This window comes from Podarcis cretensis (genome assembly GCF_951804945.1).
Source record: "Podarcis cretensis genome assembly, chromosome: 6".
In the NCBI taxonomy this organism is placed as follows: Eukaryota; Metazoa; Chordata; class Lepidosauria; order Squamata; family Lacertidae; genus Podarcis; species Podarcis cretensis.
This window is the reverse complement of record NC_137175.1, coordinates 40,098,801-40,125,495: the sequence shown is the minus strand read 5'-3', so window position 1 is coordinate 40,125,495 and position 26,695 is coordinate 40,098,801. Positions and strand designations below refer to the sequence as shown.

Sequence of the window (26,695 nt, the reverse complement as noted above, 5' to 3'; positions counted from 1 at the left end):
AGCCAGTTAATGATACTATTGACATATCAACAAAATTTATGGATGATAGAAAGCTCATTAAACATTTACGCATTTGGTTAACATAATTAACCCTTAAATATGATTTACTAGGTGAATATTTATTACATTCTTGTGTCCATGATATTGCCAGTTTTGTGCCTTTTTCATTTTTAATGTCAGCCTTGACTGCCAAATGTCTTTCTTCCTTGCTTCTAGCAAGTGTCAAAATTTAAAATCAACAGATGGGCAGTGGGATTGCAGAAATTATCTAACTAAAACTTAAGAATTATGAAAAAAATAATGTTTCTGCACTGCAGGCCTATGCTGACAGGCCTACGCCAATGATAGGATGCAATAGTAATACAGTGGTAGCTCAGTTTAAAAACAGCCCAGTTAACGAACAATTAGGTTTACGAACTCTGTAAAACAGGAAGTAATGTCCTGGCTTGCGAACTTTACCTCGGTCTAAGAACGGAATACGAACAGTGGAAGGACACTGGCAGCGGGAGGCCTCATTAGGGAAAGCGAGCCTCAGTTTAAGAACGGTTTCGGTTTAGCAATGGACTTCTGGAACAGATTAAGTTCGCAAACCGCAGAACCACTGTTCTTAGCATTTATATTGCACTTTCTAAGTATTCTAAGTGCTTCACATACATAATGTCAATAAACATTACAACAACACAGTAAGGTAGGTTAGTATTATTATCTCCATACTGCAGTGCAGGACTGAGTCAGAGGGAATAGCGACTTGCCTAAGGCATCCTAGTGTGTTCAACCTCTGATCCATGACTACTGGTTTTGTATGGTAAATTGCAATTTCAAGGCTAGCCTTCATGTGATAGCTACCGCTGCACATAGAAAAAGGAAAACCATGCCAAAATAATTTGAGTCAAATTATTTTTGGCCCACAATGACTATCTTCCCTTCCCTTAACTTTGCAGAGCTTAGGTTTGCATAACTCAACTGGTCAATGCAAAATTAAGAGTGGTCAATTTCACTGTTTGTGGACTGAGGGTTTTTCTCTACGGTTGTAGTATCAGAGCTGAAAGTTTACAATGTGGCCAAATGGTTTGGAATACAATTAAGTATTCACACAGAGGGAAAAAATAATTCTGTCCCAGGTCTCTGCTGGTGGCAGATTGGTATAAATTTGCCTTCTGTCTTGAGAGTTACAGGTTTCATGTAGCTCCAGATGGGCATTGTGCTGGCAAGCCTCTTACCTGGAAAGTTTCTGTCTATAACTGGTATGTGACAGCACGAGCAATAGTTTAATGCCATCTAGTGGGTCAGCTAGAGCTCAAGCAAAGACAGCTATGATTGCTTCAGAATCTGCCCAGGGCTTTGGTTAGCCTCTGCAATGCATGCAATTTTTCTTTGCCTGTCACTGAGATGGTGTTTTTATCCAATTTTTGCCTTGGGATATTTTGAGAGCAGCTGCTCCCAAAGGGACAAACTTCTAAACAGCATTTGAATCATGAGCATTTCTGCTTCTAGCACACAGAAGAGCAATTTCTTCTATTTCTAATAATAAACAACGTGGGAGAAAAGGGAGAAGTTTATATTTTCAGAGGCCAACAGCATCTGTGTGGTGTAAGAGTTCAATTCCTCATGCTAATTTCCCCATTTCATGGCACTGAAACCTTTGGTTCTGTTTTCCCATAGCAAGCAATGGCAATGGAACAGACAATCAGAGGTTGTTTCTTTTAGGCCAGTATGGACAGGCAGATATTTTTAATGTCAGCATGATCTATTAGTCTCTCTGTTACCACTGAGAAAACTAATCTAATCTAAAAAGCTAATATGAGTTATGAGGAATTTCACCACCTCACAAACAGAAGATACTTCAATGCCAAGCTAGACAGTGTGGGCAGCTCCCTCCACCCCACCCCTTACTGTGCTAAAACACACATTAACCATCTTCTTCCATCTTATATTCTCAATTGTAATTGCCTTTTGATTCCTCTGTAATGACCTTAATAGCTAAGGAAGCTTATTCTAATCATACAAATGCAAATCTGAGTGGGGTAGGAATATTAAGCAGTATGAGCATATTTAATTACTCATTTATTTGACCCATTTCTCTCCCCCTTTCTCAGATTGGCAGGGATCTGTGTGGCGCCTGCTTTTCAGCTCCCATTTCCAGGATCGAAATGCAGCTTTCTTCACTTAGCATATCAGTTCTAAGATGAAGCGTTGGCTATTCCCATTGTCAAACATGAACATGCCTGTTTCCAGTGCCAGCAGCTCCATTAGGGCAAACGGGACTCTGCCTCACTAACCTCACTGTGTTGTCAGCCATCCCTTACCTGCCTGCCTTCTCACTTACAACCACTGGCTGTCAGCTTCCTTTTCCTTAGTCTCAGTGGTGCCCTAGGAGAATGGGGGCAAAACTCTGCTTGCCATTGGCTCTTTCTCTACCTGCTGTTGGCCTCTTTGCCTTCCGCTGGAGCAGTCTGGAATTTCAGTTTGGATTTCCCCCCTCATGACTCCCACCTCTCTCCCAGTTTAGGACAGCTTTTGTTTCATAGAATTCCTGCTTCCCTGCCAGCTTGACCACTTTCCCAACAATTAGTTATGCTAAGTTTATGGCATCACTTTGGACGCCTGGATGACAAGCCTAGCTTGCTCTAATATCACTGGTGAGCAGTCATTCTGATGAACCGCTCACCTCTTTTGGGGAGAGATGGATTAACATCAAGCTTGTGGGTTACAGTAATTAAGGAAAGCAAGACTTGGGTTCAGGATCTTCAAAACCAACAGCTAGTATATAAGGGCTTAACATAAGACGTATCAATAGTTGCACAAGCAGAATACCACAAAATTTGATTTATTGGTTTTATTTATTTTGTCTGTTTACAGAACCGCCTCCCTCACAAAAATGCTTGAGCCAGCTTATAATGATTTACGCCTTCATGCTATGAGAATGTTATATTGGCCTGTCATTAGTATCTAATCATTTCTATACTTCCATTAGTGACAAGATAATCAAGTTGTGCTTATAATATATGGGTGCAACTAAAAATAAATAAATAGTTTTCCTGACACACTCGAGAAATAATTGTTCTGCCTAGTGTAGATGGTGGTGGATATTGTTGCCAGGGCACCTTTATCCATCTTATCTTGGTCTTCAAGTCTAATGTTTGACACAGGCTGCAATCGTATACTCACCTACCTAGGAGTAAGCCCCATAGAACCCAATGGGGCTTGTTTCTGAATAGATGCAGATATAGGTCTGCACACACAGAGACTTTTCCTGTGCTGAGAAACCTTTATAGTACAGATCTAGCATTATTGCTAAAGCCTTCAGGTTCTGATAGATAAGGAAGAACAAGAAAGGGTGTCTTACAGCTGGTGGGCACTGCAGTTGTAGAACTTGAACTCTGTACTGACAAACATCTTGCCTGTCTCTCTGGATTTCAGAAGCAGCTCTATCCCAAACCAATCTGGAGAAAGAAAGAGTAGATAATTGAAACATAATGATATAATATTTCAGATTCTTCATATATCATTCAGTATCTTTGGGGCATCTTTCCTCCATTTTCCTGTACTTGAGTTGCAAGCAAGTTTGCTTCCCCACAACTCCAGTGAGATCTTTGCAACTTTTTCTTTCTAACTTGGATGTGGCAAACATAATTCAGAGCTTCAAAGCCAAACAGAAGGCTTTTATCTTCAGCTGTGACAGTGTGCAGTGACCTGCCTCCTGCTCTAAGAGGATACTGGGTCACATCCCACTGGTGCTTTAGCACTGGATCCCTAATGCCTTCCAGATACTGGTAAATGGCACTCTTCTGAACAATAAAACCTTAAAACGACTGAACTGTGCATACCTAAGAAACCACTTCTTCTCTTGTGTCCTGTCACCATCTCTCAAGGCCTGATACTCACATGGGGAAGGGCTGTGGCTCAGTCGTAGAGCATCTGTGTTGCATGCAGTGGGTCCCTGGCATATCCAGAAAGGTCTGGGGATGTGTGTTTTTTTGTCTGAAACCCTGGAGTGGCACCGATAGTCAGTGGGGGCAATACTGAACTAGATGGACCAATGATCTGACTTGGTATAAGGCAGCCTTCCTATCCACTAGGGCTATGTGAGAAGCAGAGGGCCATGCAGAAGAATACCAGGCTGCACCTTTTCTACATAATAACTCAGTTTCCCCAGGATAATGCTGACAAGACAGGTTGCACTGCTGCATGGTCCAGGGGCTTCTCATGTTATCCCAATGCTGTAAGAAGTGCCACTGATGCTGAAACTCCCACAACATTGGGATAACACAAATACCGTGCCTAAGACTGACAGGTCATGCTTTCCTGATTATTTCACATACGTTCCAGGTACTTATTAAAAGGATATGAACAAAGGTGTGCATAATGCTTCCAATACTTTATGGAAATGTATTCCTCTGATGGCTCCAAAGTCAGCATTAAAGGGGGAGGAGATGAAATCATCAGAAAAATGAATATGCTAGTTGAACTGCAACAGGAGTTTGTGCTGAGCCCTGTTCAGAACTTTCAGGGCTGCCTGGATTTATGTGCATATTCATTAAGTGTTTTCTGCATATAAAACAGATAAGAAGAAAGTATGGATATTTGGAAATCAGCCAATGAGAAAACAAGTTTGAAACAATGAGCTGTTTGGTAACTGTGTATGTCAGAGAGAGTTTGACAGCCATGGCATTAGCAAAGCAACAGCCCAAAAATTAGAAGACTTCTCCACCCACTCATGGTGACTGAGTCATACTTCAGAGTGTGAGTAACACCCACACTACCTCCTTTCTGGCCCGCCTCAGATAACAAAAGACTGAGACCCCTAATGATGCAGAGCCCAGAAAGCAGATGGCTTGGAGACTGACTTTTAAATTTGTGTGGTACATAAATTTGGGTAGAATTACTGGGATGCCAGGTTTGTGGATGATATCCGTTTCTTGCCTGCTCTTGGGAAAAATAACTTTATTTACACATCACTGCAGGGGAAGGCAGGAGTGCAGGCCTAAATCTAAATCTGGTCAAGCCCGCCAGCCATCCAGCTGCTGTCCTTTTGTGCCACAAATTCCTGCAGTGTGTATGATGGGTTGCCTGCCTATATTGTACCTCAAATCATAAGCCAGCTCACCTTGGTCCACAGGTATGGCAGGAACATCTTTTGATGCTGGTGAAATGCATACAATTTGGTTGCCCAAAACTTGGCCTTCAACTTCAGTGAGGTTTCCAAATACGCAAGTGATACCAGTCGACAGGTCAGGTGCGTCTCTCACCAGCAAGCTGAGCTACAACAAAACAAAACAAAACCAAAAAGCAGAAAGGGAAAGAGATCACCACCTGTCATTGCATAAGAGAGAAGGGAAAGGGAAAGTGGAGCATTTAGTCTCTTTCTTTCTCAAAGAGATGAGAAGCAAAGATGCACGCTGCTCTTCAACTGTTTCCAAAATCACTAGTTAGCATCTAGTTGCTCCACAGACCTGAAGAGTCATAATACCAGGAGGTAGAGGTGAAACTGACTATTTTCTCACAGCCTAACAGTTCAAATCTTTTAATAAAATCGCAAGCACCTCAGATTTCAACCAGGGGAACTTTTGTGCACTTGCCATTTGAAAATATAATGAGGTTATATTTTCCATTCAAAATGAGTGATTGTTCAGCCAATCATATCTGCTTAGGGCCTATTCCCATTAACCGCTCAGGTCCCAGTGTACAACAAGCACATTTTTGTTGGCCAACCACTGGTGACACACAGCAAGGTTATAGAACAGATGCCAATGCTACACGCAGAACTCAGCAAGGATTGGTTCTTTATCCACCAGTGGGAACACTCCAGAAGCCAAACTCACAGTGGCCTGTAAAAAGACAATTATCACTGAGTTGCATGCTGCTGCTTCAGAGCTATAGCACCAGCAGCTGAACGTGAACAGAGAATGATTTGAACTGCAGCTTCCACCCTTTGAGAGGGTTATGAAGTAGCCTTTATAACTCTGCAAGTGGCAATACTAAGCATGATTTTAAAATCAATGTCATAAATGAAGGGTTTCTTTTTCTTTTTTGTTATACAGAGTAAGTAACCTTACAGTGTCCATCTTCTCACAATTCTAAGTTGAAAAGATATTAGAGCTTTGCACTGCCCATCCCACTGCTTTGAGGGTGGGGATTGCAAAAGGACTTCTTCTTTTTGGCTACTATGCAGCCTTTGCCAATGTGTGGTGGCTGGGGGTGGGTGGGAGTTCTAATCTAAAACATCTGGTGGGGGTGGATTGGTTGGCGAAGGCTGCTCTTGTAGGAAGTATTAAGCAAAATCATTCTTGTGCCATTTTCTTTGATGACACATCATGCTGCATATAATGATGCTGTATTTGGAGAGTTGTTGTTGTTGTATGTATGTATTTTTGAGGTTTTATATTCTAAACCACCCTGTGAACTTCAGGTGAAGAGCAGTATGGAAATTAAATAGTTAATTAATTAATAATACTCTAGCAGTACTTCAGAGAATAAAGAAAGGAAATGCTCTTTAAACAAGCAAGCAACCACCCACCATGGCTACCTACCGGAAGGCTGTGCTCAGAAACCGGGATGCTGCTAGGTTGCACAATGATGCTCATGCATTGCTTGATGCTGGCTGCAAATCGATATGGTTCATCGGCCCTCTCACACTTGTCCCTCCGGGAACACCTGATATGAAAAGTACAGGGGAAGCAGATAAGCAAGACTCTCAAAATTTGGCCATATAGCCTTGTATTTGGCCAGTTCCAGCCATTCCCATCCACACAGCAATAAGATATTGAAAAACATTTTGCATACACTGGCCATACACCTACATTTCTGATAGAAATTTACATAATTTGAATGTCTGTGTGTAGGAGGGCTAGTCCTATTGAAATGCCTTTCACCGGTCTACCGTGGGAGGAAAATAGTTTTTTGTTTTTTAGTTTAATGCACCACCTTCGTATTAATTAACGGACTTCATCACTGGTTCTGAAAGCCCACGTAACGTTCACTTTCTCCAATTCACTCACGATTTAAACCCATCGGTCGCATCCTGTGTTAGTCTTTCCAATAGCTAGAAAAAGCATTATCAGTCAAGGCACAGATACCTCAGCTACGGGGAATCCAAGTCTGGAATATCAGGGAGTGAAAATCAGCTGAAACCAGAATAATCTGTTGAATAAAGAGCAGGGTTGGCCAGTAAAGGGGCTTGTGGGCTATCTGGTCAATAAAGCAATTTTATTTGGCTCCCATTGACCCTAACAGATTTTAATCAAGGTTGTGCTTATAATCAAAATTGTTTTCAAAATGAGAGATAAGAGATATGCAACAGTTCATGTTATAGCTGCATTTGCCTTTTATATATAATGTCCTAGGCATGTCTGAATGCATGTGCTTCATAATCATGAAGCTTTTACTGCTACAGGGTGCTGATTTTACTATAGAGTCTGATCATTAGTAGACTGGCCTGTGTGTGTCACTGGACCATTCTATGGAAAAAAGAGCCACCTGAATAGAGAAAGTGCTCAGCCCTGTTTTAGAAAAACCCCATATTCTAATTTATTTGGGCTTTGTTGCTTGGGGCTGAGAGTGGGCTAAAGAACACTTGCTATTTTTTTGCTAATTTTTCATACACAATTAAAAAAACCTATCTTGCCCATGAATATCAATGTCATGATAAATGTCTGAAAGAGGCTCAGGTGATGGTGAGCAAAGGGCAGTACTAGCCAACACTGTGCCCTGCAGATGTTGTTGAACTACAACTCCCATCAGCACCAGATAGGCCTTAGAACCTTCAGCTGAAAGCAGATATTATTTTTTTTAGATAAAGTTCCCATTTTAAAATTCTTCAAAAAGTCAGTTAACAGATGATAGTTCAGGCATGTATCCATAGCAGTGACCAGAGGATAAATGACCGCTGGGAGGAGCACAGAGAGAAGAAACACCATGTAGCATCTGCAGCAGCACAACTGAACACCTTCATCTGCCTCAGCTGCAACAAAACATGTCTCTCCTTCATCGATTTCTACAGCCACACCAAGAGCTGCAACTGTCCAACAGCTTGACCTCACCCCCAAAGGCGCACTCCTCCACTGTCTCCTGAGACAGACAGATGCCAGCAATGGAAACCTCTGATGATAAAATCTTTAAACAAAACAAGAACCAGTCAAACAAAAAGCCTCTCTTGGTTAAAGTCTAAAACTGAAGGAGACATGGATTTTGTATGCTAAGCAGTTGGAAACGGAGCCTCAGTTATGGAGAGTGAATAGCTAACACTCTGTGTCTGCTTGTGGCCCTTTTCTCTTTTTTTTTCTGAACATTAGAAAATGCAGCCACTCAGACTTAAAGAACCGAATGCCAGAGGAAGGCAAGAGCAGCGTGACACCTATGCTTTAGTTAAAAACAAAACCTGTGGCTAATTAATCTCCTTCCCAGAGAGGTGAAGGGGCTTGAAGCTTGAATTCCTCTCCCTCACACTGGAGACACTAGAGTTAAGGCCTGTTATCATGCCTGAGTCTCCCAGGCTCTCTCCTCCCCCCAACGCTCCTCTTTGAACAGAAGCCATTACGTGTCACAAGCTGAGTTATGAGCACTGCAGCTGGCATGTGTTGGACACCTGGCTCATCACCAAAGCCATTTCATCTGAGAAGGCCCCCAGAGCGGGCTGAAACTCTTGAGCTCCTATCAAAATGAAGAAAAATGGAGAGAAAAGGCTAATCGTCCCTCCATCTTTCCATTTTCTTCATCACGAGAGGCTAAGAGGTCATTGAGCACACTAAGAAACAGCTTTGAGAAAGTGAGAAGAAGAAGGAGTGCTACTAAAGAAGCACCACGGATGCTGTAGTTCTGCCTGCAGTGCTATTCAGTGCAGCAAGGTAAATAACAAGGCACATGATGAGGATGGGGCAGGAGGCCCAGAACAAAAGGTGGCATTCATGGTTCATGGCCTTGTCTGGAAGAGGAAAGTAAAACAAATTTATCTGGAGGGGAATGGAGTCTGTTTTCATGCTGATTGCCCAGTTTCTTTTGAAGGAAAAGAGGAAGAAAAAAGAAATTTTCTAGGAAATTGGGGTGTAAGGTAACCATGCACTTTTCTTTTATTTTCTTTTACTTGGCTTATTTGAATTATCTGGTACATTTCATTCCCCACAGGTGAATGTGGCACAGAGAACCTTGATGGTGCCTGTTCTCAGCTGTTGCAAGACACTTCTACATTTTCAGAGCTACAGACTGCTCTGCTACTAGTTTTCAAGGAAGACGAATAAGATGATGTTCAGACACACACCCCTTGCAACAATATGATTTTAATTTTTTTAAACACACACATTCTGCCTGAGAGTTGCCAGTTTGCCCCTTCTGCTAGGGAGACAGTTTTCATACAACAGTTCTTTAAGAAGGTAGATGTGTGTCTATCTTCTAGCCATTTTGATTAAATATTTTGCATTGTGTGTTAGACAAACACATGGGAACTAGTACTACATATGAATTCCACCAGGTACAATGTTTTAGTATAAAATCAGTATGGCAGGGGTAGCCAGAATAGTGCCATCCAGATGTGACCAGTGGCACCTATAGTCTCAAACATCTGGAAAGCACATTAGCCACTCTGGACATATGGCATAATTATGAATAAATGCTGAAAGACTCTGGAGCTCCACACCAGAACTTTATGCCCTTCTATAGTCTCCTTCTTCAAACTACTGTTAGAAGCATTTTGTTACTGTAACTCAGGAGTAGCCAATGTGGTGCTCTCCATATGTTACTGAACTTATGCTCACATCATTCATAACTATTGGTCATGCTGGCTGGGGATAATGGAAATTGTAGTCCAACCTCTGGAGGCCTCCATGTTGGCTATCGTTGTAAGTAGAGCAAGAGGATTTAGTTTTTCTCTTTCTATTGAGACCAGATGTAATGAAAAGCAAGCACATAGCAAAAAAACCAGTTTCAATGCACATTGCAAAAGAACCAGTTTCAATGTTTTCCTTTTGTGATGGCTGGATTCAAGCTAGTGTAAAATGTCTACATAAGCAGACATGCTGACTGCTTAACAAAGAGTCTTAAGCTTTCTGTGACAAACTTCCTCCAGATGAGGTGACAAGAACAGCTCACAAAACCAGGAATCTTCACTGAAAAACCATTTACTTCTCAATAGCCCTCCCCCCTGCAGTGGGGTGGGGGAGTACTAACCATTTTCCCTTTGCAAACAGCCACAGTGATACCTGGCAATTGAGACTGCTATTTTCTCCCTGCACCCTTCTCCTTTACTTGAATATAATGGATCAAAATATGAATGCTGCCAAAGAAAAGAATTATTGTGTTTTAAGTGAATCGGCAAGATTGCTCTAAAGTGAGCTCTTGACTGGAGCCTTTATCTCATTGACTTGCTGGAATGGCTCTTTTTTATCATACTATTTATGGCAACAGACCTAACAGAGATAAATAGGTCTGGAGACAATAACATAGTAGCAAACAGCAGCATATGGAGGAGCCCTGCAGGTTATAGATCCTACTGGACCAAGGAGACTCTTTAGCAGTCTCCTTGTGGGCTCTACCTGCCACCAGAACAACAGGGTGGCTAATGAAGAAGGAGGAAGAGGAGGAGGAGGAGGAATAAGATCTTCCGTTCTTTTCAGTTTAACACGGAGACACTGTCATTTAGTAGGCACACCAGCTGCTGGATACTTTGCACACAAGACAACAGTCTTTCCTTCCATTGTAACATCAAATTACAATTTTTAAAAAAATGAGATTTCATGGAGAAGCCAAGGCTTTCTGAAGTACGGCATGAAGAGATGCTGCTGAATACTGCTCAAAGCAAAATCCAAGGCAGAAAGGTTGAGATGAGGCGAACAGTGTTTCTCACAGGGCTCGGAACATCTTTGTTGCCACCAACTTTCGCCCTTGATTTGATGCTGGTGGATCTTGCCGTGGTGAAATGTTAGGGGAAGATAAAATCAAGATCACCATTCATCTCTAACTGAAAGCACCCAGAGTAGTTTTCCTGACAGAGGTTTTGTGCATTAAAAAGCTGTGCGACAGGTGGGGACTCAACAAAGCAGTTTTCAGCAGCACTTCAATGTCCATAAAAGGAAGAAAAATAGCAATCTTGAATAGGACTTGCACACAGGTTCTATAAAATATTTGGGAACCGATCTTCTTTAAGGTGGACTCTCATTCGTCAGCTGAATTGTCACTTATCAGAAATGCTGTAGGAGTAGATGTGCATTTTCTGCATCTGCAGAAGTTGAACTAGATTATCTTCAAGGGACCTTCCAATTCTATGATTCTATGAACCATCTTCTTTGTAGCAGAACTCCTGTGCCACACTATCTTCTGGTTCCTGCTTCAGAACCGACTCCATACTCTGCCCTCTTATTTTAGTTAAGCTGTTTTTATGCCCCTTTCCTCACTCAACTTCCTGGCTTTAGCACTCCTCGTTTCTAACAGCAGCAAGCAGGCCCCTGGGGACAGTGTGAAGGTTGTTCCATATTCCAAAATGCTCTCTTTTCACCAGCTTTCCACTATCATGACCCACCACCAACTTGTCTATAAGTGTGTGGAATAACGAGTTCTTCTCCAAATCCTAAAAACGAGCTATTTTGCATTTGTACAAAAATGGAAATGAACACTGTGCATGTGTCCAGAGCTTGGAAGAAGCAAAGTGCACTCATGCATGCACTTCTGAATCAGATGTGAACTTTGAGAGCCAGCTGAAGAGGAGGTGGCCCGTAATTCACAGACTGGGAATACTGAGTGACCTATAAATCTGCCTGATTTCGTCATCCAAGGGATCATGGCAAGGAGCCTCAAGCATTTAAAAGTTGGCCATAAAATGATATCACCATCCCAAATCTCCATATTCTTATCTGCCTTTATCAGCCGCCTAAAAAATGCCATGTGAACAACACTGCCTTGACCTCCAACCTCTTCTGTGCAGATCATTGAGGCAACTGACCCATCTGACAGAGGGAACATAACAATTAGAAGCAAGAGCTGACAACTAAAATACAAACACTCATGTGCTAAAAGCCTCCAAGCAAATAGGAGAGCAGCTCTGGGAACAGTAAGATTAACACAGTTATTCATAAGGTTCAGACTAGGGCTTAAAAAATAATCAGTGCTCAAAGAAGACATTTTTGAGGCAGGAATATTCTAAGGAAGGCTGATAAAATATGATTAGACTGAACAGAGCCACTGCAGCATGTTCTGTATAAACTTGCAACTCCATGCTGCATTTGGCTGCCTTGGGACCAGTAGATTTTTATTCTGATCTGTAAACCTACAAAGTGTCACATTTTGCCTTGCATTTCAATTGTTAACTAAGATGGGATTTTGGGGTTATATTAAGAATAGCTGCATGTCAGAACTGGGAATAAGGGTCCCAGAGGCTGAAATGTTCCTTTGCCACTGAGTGGCTCTGTGGTGTTAGTAAGTCATCACAATTATTGCAATGGTGCTTCATCAATTCTTGTCCCAGCTGTGTTCTGTTTCTGGTGATAGATGACTGCAAAACCTTATTGCATCATAAAAACTTATTGCAACCAAATCAAAATGAATGCCCAGGAAACAACTAACATTCTATAACCTCCCCACTAACTTTGTGCAAATAAATCAGGATGAATTCTCAATAAACAGGTTGTCTGGAAGCAACCTTAGAAGTATCAGTGACTAAAGGATCCTGATCCTTCATTGAGACTCCTGTTTGCTTCAAGTACACCACAGCTGGCTGAGAAACACTGTTCCAATGGAGACAACTAAGGATCACCTCTGACAAAGCTGATTGATGTCAAGTCTATTGAGAAAGTAGGAGCAAGTGGAATGTTATCCAGTGGTTGCTTTCAAAACAAGTAAGACCTGAGTCTATCTAAAAACTCCGCCCTTTAATGGGAGAAGCTGTGGCCACTCGGCGTTTACTCAGATGGAGATTCTTTTAGAAGATTACTTCACACAACTTAGGGATGAATGCTAGCTTTAAAAACAGGTTTTCTCTGTCAGTAGTAGGACTCTGCCTGACTCAAATTATGTACAGTGGTACCTTGGGTTACAAACGCTTCAGGTTACAAACACTTCGGGTTACAAACTCCGCTAACCCAGAAGCAGTACCTCAGGTTAAGAACTTTGCCCTAGGATGGGAATGGAAATCACACACCAGTGGCGTGGCAGCAGTGGGAGGCCCCATTAGCGAAAGCATGCCTCAGGTTAAGAATGGTTTCAGGTTAAGAATGGACCTCTGGAATGAATTACGTTTGTAACCCGAGGTACCACCATATTATACTTTCTCTGGAGATGAGTATTCTTGCTTGCAGTTTCTGTTCTGTCTTCATGAATCACAAGTGTTTTTGTATCTGTGTAGGTGTGAACTTGACAGCAGGTGCAGATGTCTTGCCTAAGTGGGAAAAGCAGATATGCCACTGACTCTCACACTTGCTTTTCCTGCTTCAACTGAGGGGTGGGGGACATTTCCTTGTGGCAAATGTGCAGGTTCCAGATATAGGGGCATTGCAGTGAAGGTGTGCTCGTTTCCCTTTGAATGTTACACCAGATGCATGAAAAATAGATGTATGAATCAGTCTTGCATATCCCATTTTCTTCTTTGGCCAAATGTTGGAAGCTACTTTCCATACATTGCTGACTGTCTGCCCATTAATCCCCAAGAAGGCACTGTCAGACAGCTCTCTGAGATCTCTTTCAGAACAGGCACTGGTCTATTTTCCGTTGCTGGCCTCCCTCATCTCCCAAATGACTCCTGACCTCTCTATTGTGGACACATTGGGGGCGGGAAAGAAATATAGGCAATATTATGCTAGAAAAGACCTTATGCCATGGCTTGAACAGCTTAATCAAAAGAGACTGCAATTAGCTAGGTATTCCCTGTTTGTCTGTACAACACAAAGCAGTGAGCCTGCCACACTTTCTGGTCAAAGAACAAGAATCCATCTGGAGGAGCAAAGGGTCTAAGGTTGAACTCCCAGCAAAACATGTTTTGCAGTGATTAGAAGGATTTTGCAGGAGTTACTGGTTCAACATCTGTGGTCTGTGCAAGGTATAATGCAGGAGGTCAGGCTAACTAATCTATTAATCTTTCGTTCTTGTCTTGGAACATAAGAGTCTGAACCACATAGTCTGAAACCTTTTCATACTGAGCCTCTGCAGGTCAAGAAAAAAAGAACAGCTGACAGCACAATCCTATGCATGCCTACTCAGAAGTAGGTCTCGCTGCCTTCATAAAGTTTACTTCCTGGCAAATGTGTTTAGGATTATAGGCTGAACCTCTGCAAATGTAGCAAAGCTAGTCACTAAGCTTACCCTAGCCTATGTAGTGGTAGAATGAACCTATGGCATGTTTTAAGAGATGTAGCCAACATGGTGCCTTTCAGATACTGTTGGACTTCAGCTTCTCATCAACCCTAGCCAGAATGGTCAATGGTAAGGGATAATGGGAATTGCAGTCCAACAACATATGGAAGTCACCACCCTGGCTAACATTGTTTTAAGGTACCCACCCACTACACAAAACTCTGGAGAAGAAAGGGCTTACACAAAGAGGTAGTTCCCAGTAGATTGCACCAGTAGAAAAGAAAGGAGGGAGGGCAGAAAATAAGAGAGTTTGGATTTGATATCCCGCTTTATCACTACCCGAAGGAGTCTCAAAGCGGCTAACATTCTCCTTTCCCTTCCTCCCCCACAGCAAACACTCTGTGAGGTGAGTGGGGCTGAGAGACTTCAGAGAAGTGTGACTGGCCCAAGGTCACCCAGCAGCTGCATGTGGAGGAGCAGGGAATCAAACCCGGTTCATCAGATTACGAGTCTCTTAACCACTCTTAACCACTACACCACACTGGCTCTCAATCAATATGCACCCAGGCAATCAATATGCACCCAGAGCTGATCAGAATGCACAAAACATTGCTCTAAAATGGCTTAAGCCCTAACAGCAGCCCCTGCCACTGCCCTAACAACAACCCTAGTGAGTTTAGCCTCAAACTTGAGAATCAGGCCAATAGGAATGTTGCAGGGTTAGATGTGGGGAATGTGCAGAAATAATATATTCATGTTATGTACAATGTTAAAGGTGTATGGCAATTAACATGTAATGTGAATTAATTGAAAATAATTAAAAAATTATTAAGGGGAGGGGGAAAGGAATGTTGCAGAATGTGATCCCAAGATGCTTCAGTTTAAAACTGTAAGTTTCTTCCTTCAGAGAGGCTTCTGAGCACCTATGTACTTATGTATACTGCTTTCACTTGCCAAATCTAGGCTCTTAATCAACTTTTACACCTTTAAAAGTTGCAGAGAGAGGGAGGGAGAACCACCCTTTCTGTCCGCAGCTTCCCCAGTTCCGGTAGAATTGTGATGTAGAAAGCTTTTGTTGAGAGGCTGCATGAAACTGGATGCTTAGTATTTTGGAAAACCCAGTGCTTATTTTTATGCCCAAGCAGAAGCTGCACTTTATGGAAAACCCATCTGCATTTGCTTTACTTTGACTTCAAAATGGCATGAGGAGCATTGTTGTCGTTTTTTAATGTCGCAACGAGCCTTGGAAGTTAAATGCCTTCTGACAAAGTGGCATAGAAATTAGCCTGCTATATGCAGGTCTCTGATCCAATCAGGATATTTCATCAGAGCCTTCCTCTGCTCTCTCCCTGTCACTCTCTCAACACCTGCTGCAAGGGCATTTTGCCAGCTGCTATTGTGTGGGTACCCTTTGCCTCCACCCCAACTGCTAAACATTTAATGGGAGTGCTGGCAACAGGCCCAATGGGTTTTTTGGACTCCTTTCTGTAAGTGAACTCCAGGCCTCTCCCTCCTTCAGTCTTTGGGCACCCCTTCCGCTTGAGGCAGCATTGCCATTGTGGGAGAGAAAAAGATGCCAAACACCTCAATAATTCAGAGGCACAGCTTCCTAAGCTTTCCCCAGGATGTTGCCTAGAAAACCTTTATCCTTTGTCCCAGCAGACACCGACAAGCTCAGTGGAGAATAGCTAGGCTAGGAAGCCTGGACAATTTCATTACTTTGCAGGGTTTAAGCCAGAGACTGAAGCGTACAGCCTTTCTGAAATTTCTAAGTGGTATTTAAACAGTGATTCTGTTAGGTTACAATGTAAGGGAAGTGATTGATGCCAGGAAAGGCTGTTGGCAGGTGTGCAGTAGCTTGTTTTGTAGAAAAGAAATAGAAGCAAGGAGAAAACAAAGTACAGGAGAGACATTGCAATAAGACTGAACTGACAATCTTGGGCTAAAATAAGCAGGTTTTAGAGGAGATTGTGGCTGTTTCTGGAGTTTGATATAAGAAAATGTCTAATGAATGCATCACATTAATGGTAAAAAACACATGTCTATGTAACTTGGAAGCTGAAAATGATTACTATTATTATTTGAAAGCATCATAAGTTTCATATCATTTATTTTCTATCTCATTTATTTGGCCAGATTTTACAGCCACATCACAATACCGATGTAAATGAAAATGGGATTATTGTGCTGATGTGACTGCCTGTGAAAATGCAAATGATTCTGCTCATAGTGTTTTTGAAAACAGTGCAAGATTTAGGGATCACTCAGATGCCTAAAATATGTGTGTATACAAGATTTAGTGTCCTGAAGGAACATTCCATGTTGCCTTACTCTTTTGCATTAATTTCTCTCTTACAAGATGCAGTATTCTCTAAAAGCGGAAAGATTTTTATCATATGAATTAAGAAAGAAAGAAAACAACAACCCCTAACTGGTATAGTGATGGTGGCTTTTAGAATTGCATTAATTAAGTAATAATGGCATCACATATGGAAGGAATTAAGAGGTATTTGAGTTGATCTTAAGATAATAATCACCAGTTAATGCTGAACTTACGTATGGTGCAGAGCACACCAACCACAGTGAGGGTCTCCTGAACTCAGACATTCTCCACAGGTTGTGTACTGTTCACATGATTCAACGGGAACTTGAGACACCTAGAAAGAAAGGGAATAAAGCAAACATTCACTCATCTTGTTTGCACAATAAATCAAGAAAACAAGCTATGCACTGCTGAACTTTCTGCAGTGAGTGAGCACATAAATTTTAAAATTAAAACACATAACGTTCTTAGAAATGCAAGTAAATAGATTGTCGCTTCCCACCACTGCTTTCATTCTAATGTGGGCCCAATATGTGATGGATGCATCTCTGTGGGTGATGATCAGCTGCAGCCCTTAAGAAAGCAAGTGTGCCTGCTCCTGGAAAAAAAGGGGGAAGTGGCACCATAAGCCAAGGGTGCAAGGGACCCTTAGCTACACCTCTGTTTAAGATACTAGTATCCTTGTGCCAATATGCCTACTGATAGCAAAGTACTTCTGAACTGATACACAGGCCCTGGCTGAATGAAGTCCTCAGAGCACCGCTAGTCAACTGATTTTGATTTCTTTTCAAAATATTGCAGGTGGCAACAGTTTAGAATAGACACTTCAGAGCTGGCCCACGACATTTTTCTGCATGCGCTGGAACAGTAAATACCATCCCCTACAAGTCAAAGTGCACAGTATCCAAGATTGGCCAAGTTATTTTTTTCACAGGAGATAGTAAAAATACAACAATAATAAGTTAAATAACTAACATTTTGCTACCCTTTCATGACACCCAAAATCAGTTGCTTGAGGCAGCCACTTCAGCCTGCCAAATGGCAAGGCCACCTCTGTTTCACCATTCCAAGCTTATTTTACCCACTGATGTCATTCATAGAATCATAGAATCATAGAGTTGGAATAGACCACAAGGGCCATCGAGTCCAACCCCCTGCCAAGCAGGAAACACCATCAGAGCACTCCTGACATATGGTTGTCAAGCCTCTGCTTAAAGACCTCCAAAGAAGGAGACTCCACCACACTCCTTGGCAGCAAATTCCACTGTCAAACAGCTCTTACTGTCAGGAAGTTCTTCCTAATGTTTAGGTGGAATCTTCTTTCTTGTAGTTTGGATCCATTGCTCCGTGTCCGCTTCTCTGGAGCAGCAGAAAACAACTCCCTCCTCTATATGACATCCTTTTATATATTTGAACATGGCTGTCATATCACCCCTTAATCTCCTCTTCTCCAGGCTAAACATGCCCAGCTCCCTTAGCCGTTCCTCATAAGGCATCATTTCCAGGCCTTTGACCATTTTGGTTGCCCTCCTCTGGACACGTTCCAGTTTGTCAGTGTCCTTCTTGAACTGTGGTGCCCAGAACTGGACACAGTACTCCAGGTGAGGTCTGACCAGAGCAGAATACAGTGGCACTATTACTTCCCTTGATCTAGATGCTATACTCCTATTGATGCAGCCCAGAATTGCATTGGCTTTTTTAGCTGCCACATCACACTGTTGGCTCATGTCAAGTTTGTGGTCAACCAAGACTCCTAGATCCATTTCACATGTACTGGTCTCAAGCCAGGTGTCACCAATCTTGTATTTGTGCCTCTCATTTGTTTTGCTCAAGTGCAATACTTTACATTTCTCCCTGTTAAAGTTCATCTTGTTTGTTTTGGCCCAGTTCTCTAATCTGTCAAGGTCGTTTTGAAGTGTGATCCTGTCCTCTGGGGTGTTAGCCACCCCTCCCAGTTTGGTGTCATCTGCAAATTTGATCAGGATGCCCTTGAGTCCATCATCCAAGTCGTTGATAAAGATGTTGAATAAGACCGGGCCCAAGACAGAACCCTGTGGCACCCCACTAGTCACTCTTCTCCAGGATGAAGAGGAACCATTGATGAGCACCCTTTGGGTTCGGTCAGTCAGCCAGTTACAAATCCACTGAGTGGTAGTATAGTCAAGACCACATTTTACCAGAGTTTTCTCAGAGTCCATAAGCAGAACTTTCTATCTGAACAATTTATCTGACTGAAACAAGGCAGGGAAAAGTCAAAAGAATAAAATGGAAACCCTCAATCTTGACAAGCAGAGGAAATCAATAGGATTCAAAATATTGATTATTAATTGTTGTTGTTGTTTAGTCGTTTATTTGTGTCCAACTCTTCGTGACCCCATGGACCAGAGCACGCCAGGCACTCCTGTCTTCAACTGCCTCCCGCAGTTTGGTCAAACTTATGCTGGTAGCTTCGAGAACACTGTCCAACCATCTCGTCCTCTGTCATCCCCTTCTACTTGTGCCCTCCATCTTTCCCAACATCAGGGTCTTTTCCAGGGAGTCTTCTCTTCTCATGAGGTGGCCAAAGTATTGGAGCCTCAGCTTCAGGATCTGTCCTTCCAGGGCTGATTTCCTTCCTTTTATTCAATATCTTTTCCATGTACAATGTACATACAGGCTGACAGAAAGTGATTTGCCAAAGACCAAGTAATGAATTCGTGTCTAAGGAGAATTCCTGGTTTCCTCAGTCCACATCAGATTTCCCCCTCAAAGGATCCCATTAACTCCTGGACATTCATATCCATGGCAGACTGTGGGGTCTCAAATTTCAGTGGCACCCTGTGTGACACCAAAATTTGGTGCCCCTCCACCTCTCGAGCTCAATTCCAAATAATAGTTGTGGTGTTCCCTGCAGCACCCCTGAGGCTCTGTGCCCAGTGCAACCAAACTCACTGCACTCCCTTAAATCTGCCTTTGTTCATATACAGCCATTCCCATGGAAGAAGTGTAACAAGGTGTTGAGTGGTGCTGAATTTTCATCTTCCTAACTGATGAAGAATCAAAAGCCAGGGGAAATAATTCATTAGTGGGGAGAGCACATTAGGCAGCAGTTCAGTTCCATAGAGTGGCACAGATGTCTATTCAGATGACAAAGGGACCATGCAGAGATCTGTGTTACTTTATATGTTTACAAGCAGCGTCCTTGATCACAAATCTGTAGAGGTGAAGGGATTCTCTGCTGGGTCCAAACTGGGAGAATGTTGGAGACAGAATGCTGCATTGGAGCACATATTCCAGAGATTTCCACTGACATTTCAGGCAGCACATGAAGCACCAGAAGAGCCATGCATATCACTCTATGAAGCCTAGCAACAGGGTAGCCCATGCAGCAAGAACTGCTACAGCTTTTGTGTTTGAAAATGTAATTATGATAGAAGGGTAAATTCAAAGGAAGAGATGGCAGAACAGGATGGAAAGCTGGCAACCAAGTCTGGCCAGTCAGTGCCACAAGCTGGAATAAATCAAATACCCATTTTATAGATGAGGGCTGCTGCATTTGTGTCTTTATGGGGCCTGTAAACATTTCTCTGAACAAAATAACAATCATCATGATCACTCCTTTCAACTGCATCGGCACAAGGATAGCTGTACATCAACCAACAACCTCCTCGCTGCCTGCTGGTACTTTGTGTAACTGTGGAGAAGCCTAGCAGGGCCAGAGAGCAGGGTACAGCCTGTGCTGACAGATGGCCCAGCAGTCCAAGCTGAACACATCAAGGATCGATTCCTGGCTTGAGCAAGGGAAACCTGTCTGCTAATGCCTCAAGCAACACTTCTCCTGGCACAGCTCCGGATCAAAAAGCTGTTCCCACAAATGTCGAACCACATGAATTACAGCAGACATGGGTGTGACCAGGAGATGGCTGCGTATTCCACATGGATCTGAGAAAATGCACTCTGCGTTGCCTTGTTTTCAGGCAAGTCCTCCTCCAGGGAAGGGTCATAGCAAGATGTGGATTAAAAGAGCCATGCACTCATTGATAATGTAGTGTTGGGAAAGATGCTGGAAGAGGAAGATTAAAGGATCAAGGGATTCAGCAACTCCCTTACAAGGGAAGATTGCAATGTCTGTAGGTGAAGGGGGGGGGAGGGTGGCATGATAGAAGTTTGTAAAATATTACAAGGTGTGAAGAAAGGGATCTTTAAATGTTCTCTTCCTCTCTCATAATACTGGAACCCTGGCCACCCAATGATGCTGAATGGTGGAAGAGTCAAGACAGACAAAAGTAGATACCTCTTCACATAGTTAAAACTATAGAATTTGCTTGCCCAATATATGGCAATGGCTGCCAACCTGGATGGTTTTAAAAGGGTACTGAACAAACTCATGGAAGATAAGTTATCAATGGCTACTAGTCATCATACATATATCCTACATCCAGCAACATGCTTCTGGACATATTACTGGGGAAGCACACAGAAGATGATGATGATTTGAATTTATATACCACCCTTTAACCAAAGATCAAAATGCCTTTTCCCCTCATGTCCTGACTTAACCGGATCTTTTTCTGTTCATCTATCAACTGATTGCAGTTCATAGGCTAGTTAAGTCGATTGGGGACTCAGATATTATGTATATATGTGGAAGACACTTTTCTCCTTGAATGGTGTGTTTGTTGAACTACTTGAACTTGATATAGGAAAAATGATGTTCTGCAAAGGAAGATGAGTAAGTTACAGGTACTTTTTGTGTATTTTTGGCACGATATACACAATGCTAATAATAAAGAGAAGGAAACAGGCAAGGAGCTAGGAAGAATGTAAAAGAAAATGAGCTTCTGGGGTTCTGATTGGAAGTGAAGAGAAAATTAAAGTTTTATGCCCCTCCCACTCTCAAAAAGCTTTGTCCTCCAGTAGGTTTGAGATTTTTTTTTTAAATTCCTGCTCCAGTTCTCCTCTTCCATGCATAAGCAAAGCATGCTGCATCTGTTACACTCACCAACGGGCTCTCATTCTGCCTTGCTATCCAAATATAGTTCTTGTGCCGAGTTAACTAAAGGAAAGAATCCAGACTCTTTTTCCCCTCTTAATTTTTCTGGCCCTTGTGAGTGATGTCGGCAACTGGCTAAGAATTAAAACAACTGTCTGCGTTGCATTTGCTCCGTTCGTCAAAACACTGCCCAGCTCCCAGCAGCTGGAGAGTCAGAAGCTGAAAGGAATCAGTGTGCCTTGGAACAAAGGCCACTTTCACGCCAAATACTGTTGATACAGTGGGAACTCAGTTCCTCTCTACATTTGAAATCAATAAGGCCCCTATTTTTCTTGTTTCCTGGGCCCTACTTAACAGATTTCTCCAGAGGAAAAAAATGGATGTGTGTAAGTGAGTAAAACGAAAAGGGTATGAAGTCAGATGCAGCTCAAGTCCCCTTGGAACAAGCAAGCAGGTGTAGCTATGATAAGATTCTTGGATCTTATTCCATAGTCTGACCCTATTCTCAAGTTAAATGAAAGGTGACATTAAGTCACTTGCTAGGTGAAACAATGCTCTTGTTCGATATTTGGCAGTCGGGCAAAAATATATGCACTGATAAAGTAGATAGAGCTCAGTAGTGACAAAAACGTAGGCGGTATCTTGCAGGAGGCAAGGAAAAGAAGCTTACTATGGTAGGATTGCCGCATTAAAGTTTTCCATATTTTGAAAGCCTAATCTGCATATTGTGAAAGTAATTTACTAATTCTGCAAACTTTGCACTTAATTTTAATGAAAATGTAATTATTTGTCTTTGTTTTAAGTATCTAAACATGCAGCACATCAGCATGCAAGTAAATAAGATGTCTGCATGCAACTGAGTGGAGGATTGGGGTGGGAAGAGCTTGGAGGTGGGCAACTGAGCTAGTTTTACCTCTGCAGCAATTTGAGCAATGTTCTATATAGGAGATTTTTCGCTGAAAATCCACACCAACTCAACCCACTTCTAGTCTATATTATTAACTGGACTATATTGCAGGGCTGTTATAAACGACTCTTTCTCAGTCACAAGCACACACATATGTAATATTGAGGGTGGTGGTGGTAGTGGGGAACATTTTTTTTGAAGTTAAAAAAGAAACCACATTTTATATAAATAAGACATGAGTTTGAAAGCATAAATTATTTTATGCTACCTTCTGTCAGGTGAGGAACCTTGCTGCTGTCCTATTATTAATTAATTAATTAATTAATTAATTAAATTTCTATACCACCCTCCATCCAAGGATCACAGGGCAGTTTACAATATACAAACACAAGAATACATACCATAGTAATATAGAGTAACATAGAGTAACACAGTAACTCCTCTCCTCTTTTTAAAGTAAGTAGTTATGATCTGTAATTTTTTCTTATCTTTCTGCCACTTTGTGTACTCACAAGCATCTCACTGTCAAAAAGTTTCTCTGAAGTCTCTCTGGCACTTTTCAGTTACAAGAATTCCATTTGTTCTGTCTTGAGACTCTCGCTTGTCTATATTTGATATAGGTATGCCTGCATTCTCAGTTGTTTCATCCATCACCGGCTCAAGACTTGTAATGCTCTGCAGATCTCTTCTGTTGCTCTTGTAGACAGCTGAACCATCAGTCTGAACCAAATATTATCTTGGGGTCATATGTTGCTCAGTCACTTTTGCAGGTTTCTACACACCATTCTGACAGACGGTAACTGGGTCCTTTTGGAATTTCATGAGGCAAAGTAGTTTCTGGTTTTTCTTGCAGGTTTGACATCTGATACCTGTCTGTTCCAGTTCTCCTATACGAGAACCTATGCCTGGCTAATCAACAGCTATATGTGTCCTTCTTTTATGTACCCCAGTTTGCAGATGGTTGTCATGTATGATATTCAGTACTCATTATATTAAGTCTTGAGGCCATTCTCTTATTCTAAAAAAGTGATTCCATCATGTATACAATTACTCAAAATAAATTTCAATAAGCAAGGGTATCTTCTGAAAACAGAATGTTGGCCTAGACAGGCCTTTGAGTTGATCCAGCAGGGGTTTTCATACATAAGAAATGCAGAAGTGTTAAGTAGAGTTTATTTGTTTCACACCTCTGTCTCCTGTGGCATCTTTTTACAAAGCAGATACAGTATTACATGAGATGGCTACCATACCCAATCTCTAAAAATAGCACCATCAGCTACTAATAGCAAACTCATTATCTGTGTGTCAATCCTTATGTAGCAGAAACAGCCGGCCCTGTGCTGAAAATTTCTCGCTAAAAACAGAAATCACATTAAAAAATTATCAAAGTGGAGAGAAAAATTTGGTGAAATTCTCATGAGTAGGACACAGGGTTACTGTAGTGCTTACCTTAATCATGAGGTGATGGATGCATGCTTGTGAGTGTCCCTTCATTCAACAAAACATCTTGTCAACAGTCTGTACCAGGGGTAGGCAACATAAGGCCCAGGGGTCAGATGCGACCCAATCGCCTTCTAATTCTAGCCCACAGATGGTCTGGGAATCAATGTGTTTTTACATGAGTAGAATGTATCCTTTTATTTAAAATGCATCTCTGGGTTATTTGTGGGGCATAGGAATTCGTTCATTCCCCCCCCCCCAAAAAAAAATATAGTCCGGCCCACCACATGGTCTGAGGGACGGTGGACTGACCCACGGCTGAAAAAGGTTGCTGACCCCTGGTCTATACTCTGCAGCCTTCCCCAGTGCCTATGTTTCTGTTAATGCCCAGGGGCAGACATAATTGAGTAGCTCTTCCCACATAAGGAAGTGTGGGTTGCTGGAGAGGTTGCAGAGTAAAGACATTTACTGGAATAAAACACACACACACTATCCCTGACCACTTTGCAATATTAAGGTAAGCTTAAAACCACACAATTGCAGAAATCCTAAAGAAATTGTAAAGTGCCTTGAGAATGAAGCATAAAAAATGCATGCCTCTTTCACAGGGGAATAAAACTTTCAAGAAATTGGAGGGCAAATTCCCACATGGCACTAAAAATGCCATCACCCACATACAAGAGGAAAGGGAAACAGTGTGTGTGTGTAACTCAAAGATTTGCAGAAGTACAACCCTGCCCCCCCTCCAAAAAACCTGTAACTGCCAAAAAATAAATTGAATGTATAGTCTGGAACTTTTGTGTCATCCAGCTGAATTTGCCAATATCCACTACTGGCATCAAAGACTATAAATAGTTCTGCTAACTGAATGGTGATTTCTTGTACAGTAGGCAACAGAACGGTATATTTTAGAATAGCTTTGCTCTTATCTCAAGTCCATATATATTCTTATCTTTTTTTGCCAGACTTGCCCACAGATCACTGTTGGAGTGACCCACTTTGTAGGATCTTCTACCTTAGTTTTCCCATATAATTACTTTTATTTTGAATTTTATGTCTTCGTATGATTGGAATCTTCTGAGGTGCTTGAATTACAAGTGCTACCTGTGAATTGATTTTTTACTGTGCTCCCATTTTCCCCACCCTTGTTATAGGGTTGCACCAAATGCTTGCAGTCTTTCTCCAGATATCAAATATCTAAACTGATATTTGAATGTTTAAGTGGCTGAGCTTGTATGCTTCACATTTTTGTCGAAGACATTGGATAGTATCCAATTAAAGCAGCAATCCTAACCATGTCTACTCAGATGTAAGCCCCACTGAATTCCAATGAGGCTTACACCCAGGTAAGTAGAGTTAGAATCGCAGCTACATCATGCTTGGAGCACATCCATTAAAACCAGTGAAGTTAGTCATAATTAATTAAATACCATTTATTTCCATGGATCCCCTCTGAGTATGACATACTCAGCTACCACCCATTGCACTAGTTTCTGCCTCTGTGTCAGTTTTAAAATGCACTGCTCTGTTATAATTTATTGGAAGAACTGCATGAAACCACTGATTTTGCAGAGCTAAAGAATTCAGGGTACCAGTGGGTTTCCATCTAAACGCACACATTAAATACAATTCAGGCAATGAATCACTACAGAAGCTGGACTCTTGGGAAATTATTTGTGAACCTGCAGTGAAGTCTTTCTTACAGGTAGTAAAAGGTCCCACTCTCAAATGGTGTGTTCAGATAACATTTGTATTCATGCAATGGAGAGCCCTTCTAACCAGGTACACACACCAAAAATTGATGGGACTGCTATCATTATTAACTTGCACATTTTGCCCAAACACACACACAGAGATGTTTGTGTACATTTCCAATCCCATTTAAACTATGCTGTTCTATGTGGTGTGCTTCATTTCCACTCCTGAATGTGTTTATTACCTACTTTACAATTTCTTAGAATTTCTCTCTTCCCAACTCCTTTTCTTTGGGAAATTTGATTGTCATGCTTGAAAGGAATGTTGCATTGGCACAAGGACTTACGAAATCAGGTGGGGTGGTGAAAGAGGTGGGATTAAGTTCTCTGAGGTTTCCAAAGGAATGAAAAACAACCAGAAATAAAGAACTTAATCCCATCTCCAATCTGGAATCTGCCTCCCTCCCTGTGACTCCTCAGCAAGAACACTCGGATTCGACACCTGTTTTTGCAAACATCATCTCTGAAAATGAGCAGACAGGCTGCAAAGAAAACAGAAACTGGACACACAAGAGGACTGTTTGTGGAACACAGAGCGAGCCCTCCACAAAATCTGCAGCCCCCATTCTCAGAAATTGTTCTGTAAGCAGAAAGAAGAGCAGCTCTATGATTCAAATCACCCTCCCTTCTCTCTGAAGTTGTCACCCCGACGGCTGCTGAATCTCAGCGTCGGAATTCTTCTCACTCAGCAACATCATGCTCACCGACATCCTACAGTGTTTTAATTAAGGCGATTGTCATGGGACACTATGCAAGAGGTGGATTTTTCTTTCTTCAGAGAGCAGGAAAGCAAGTCTCTGAGCCCGTCACATGAAACGCCTGCCAAAGGCCACTGGGGGCTTTATAACCCAGGCTTTTTGACATGACGGAACACTTTGCAGTCCTGTCACGCCTTTCATCAAGGATCTCAAAGCACAATAAATTAGATCTTGCAAACCTTGCTGGGAGAATGTTAGGCATGCAGTGTTTGTGGACAAAGCCAGTTGACAGAGAGGTTATAACTAGGATGGGGTTGGACAAGCTATCCTGGG

General features: G+C 42.0%; 1 protein-coding gene across 3 annotated transcripts in view; it reads right to left on the bottom strand.

The window, feature by feature from the left end:
• The window catches only part of PLXNA2 (plexin A2), a 629,839-nt gene that overhangs the window by 155,715 nt on the left and 447,429 nt on the right, over positions 1–26,695 (bottom strand). For all 3 annotated transcript variants that reach the window (XM_079978812.1, XM_079978811.1, XM_079978813.1), the window contains 4 exons: positions 16,825–16,925; positions 6,531–6,654; positions 5,108–5,261; positions 3,347–3,443 (listed from right to left, as the gene is read on the bottom strand). In XM_079978812.1, the coding sequence (XP_079834938.1) occupies positions 3,347–3,443; positions 5,108–5,261; positions 6,531–6,654; positions 16,825–16,925 (476 nt within the window). The remainder of the gene's footprint in view (positions 1–3,346; positions 3,444–5,107; positions 5,262–6,530; positions 6,655–16,824; positions 16,926–26,695) is intronic.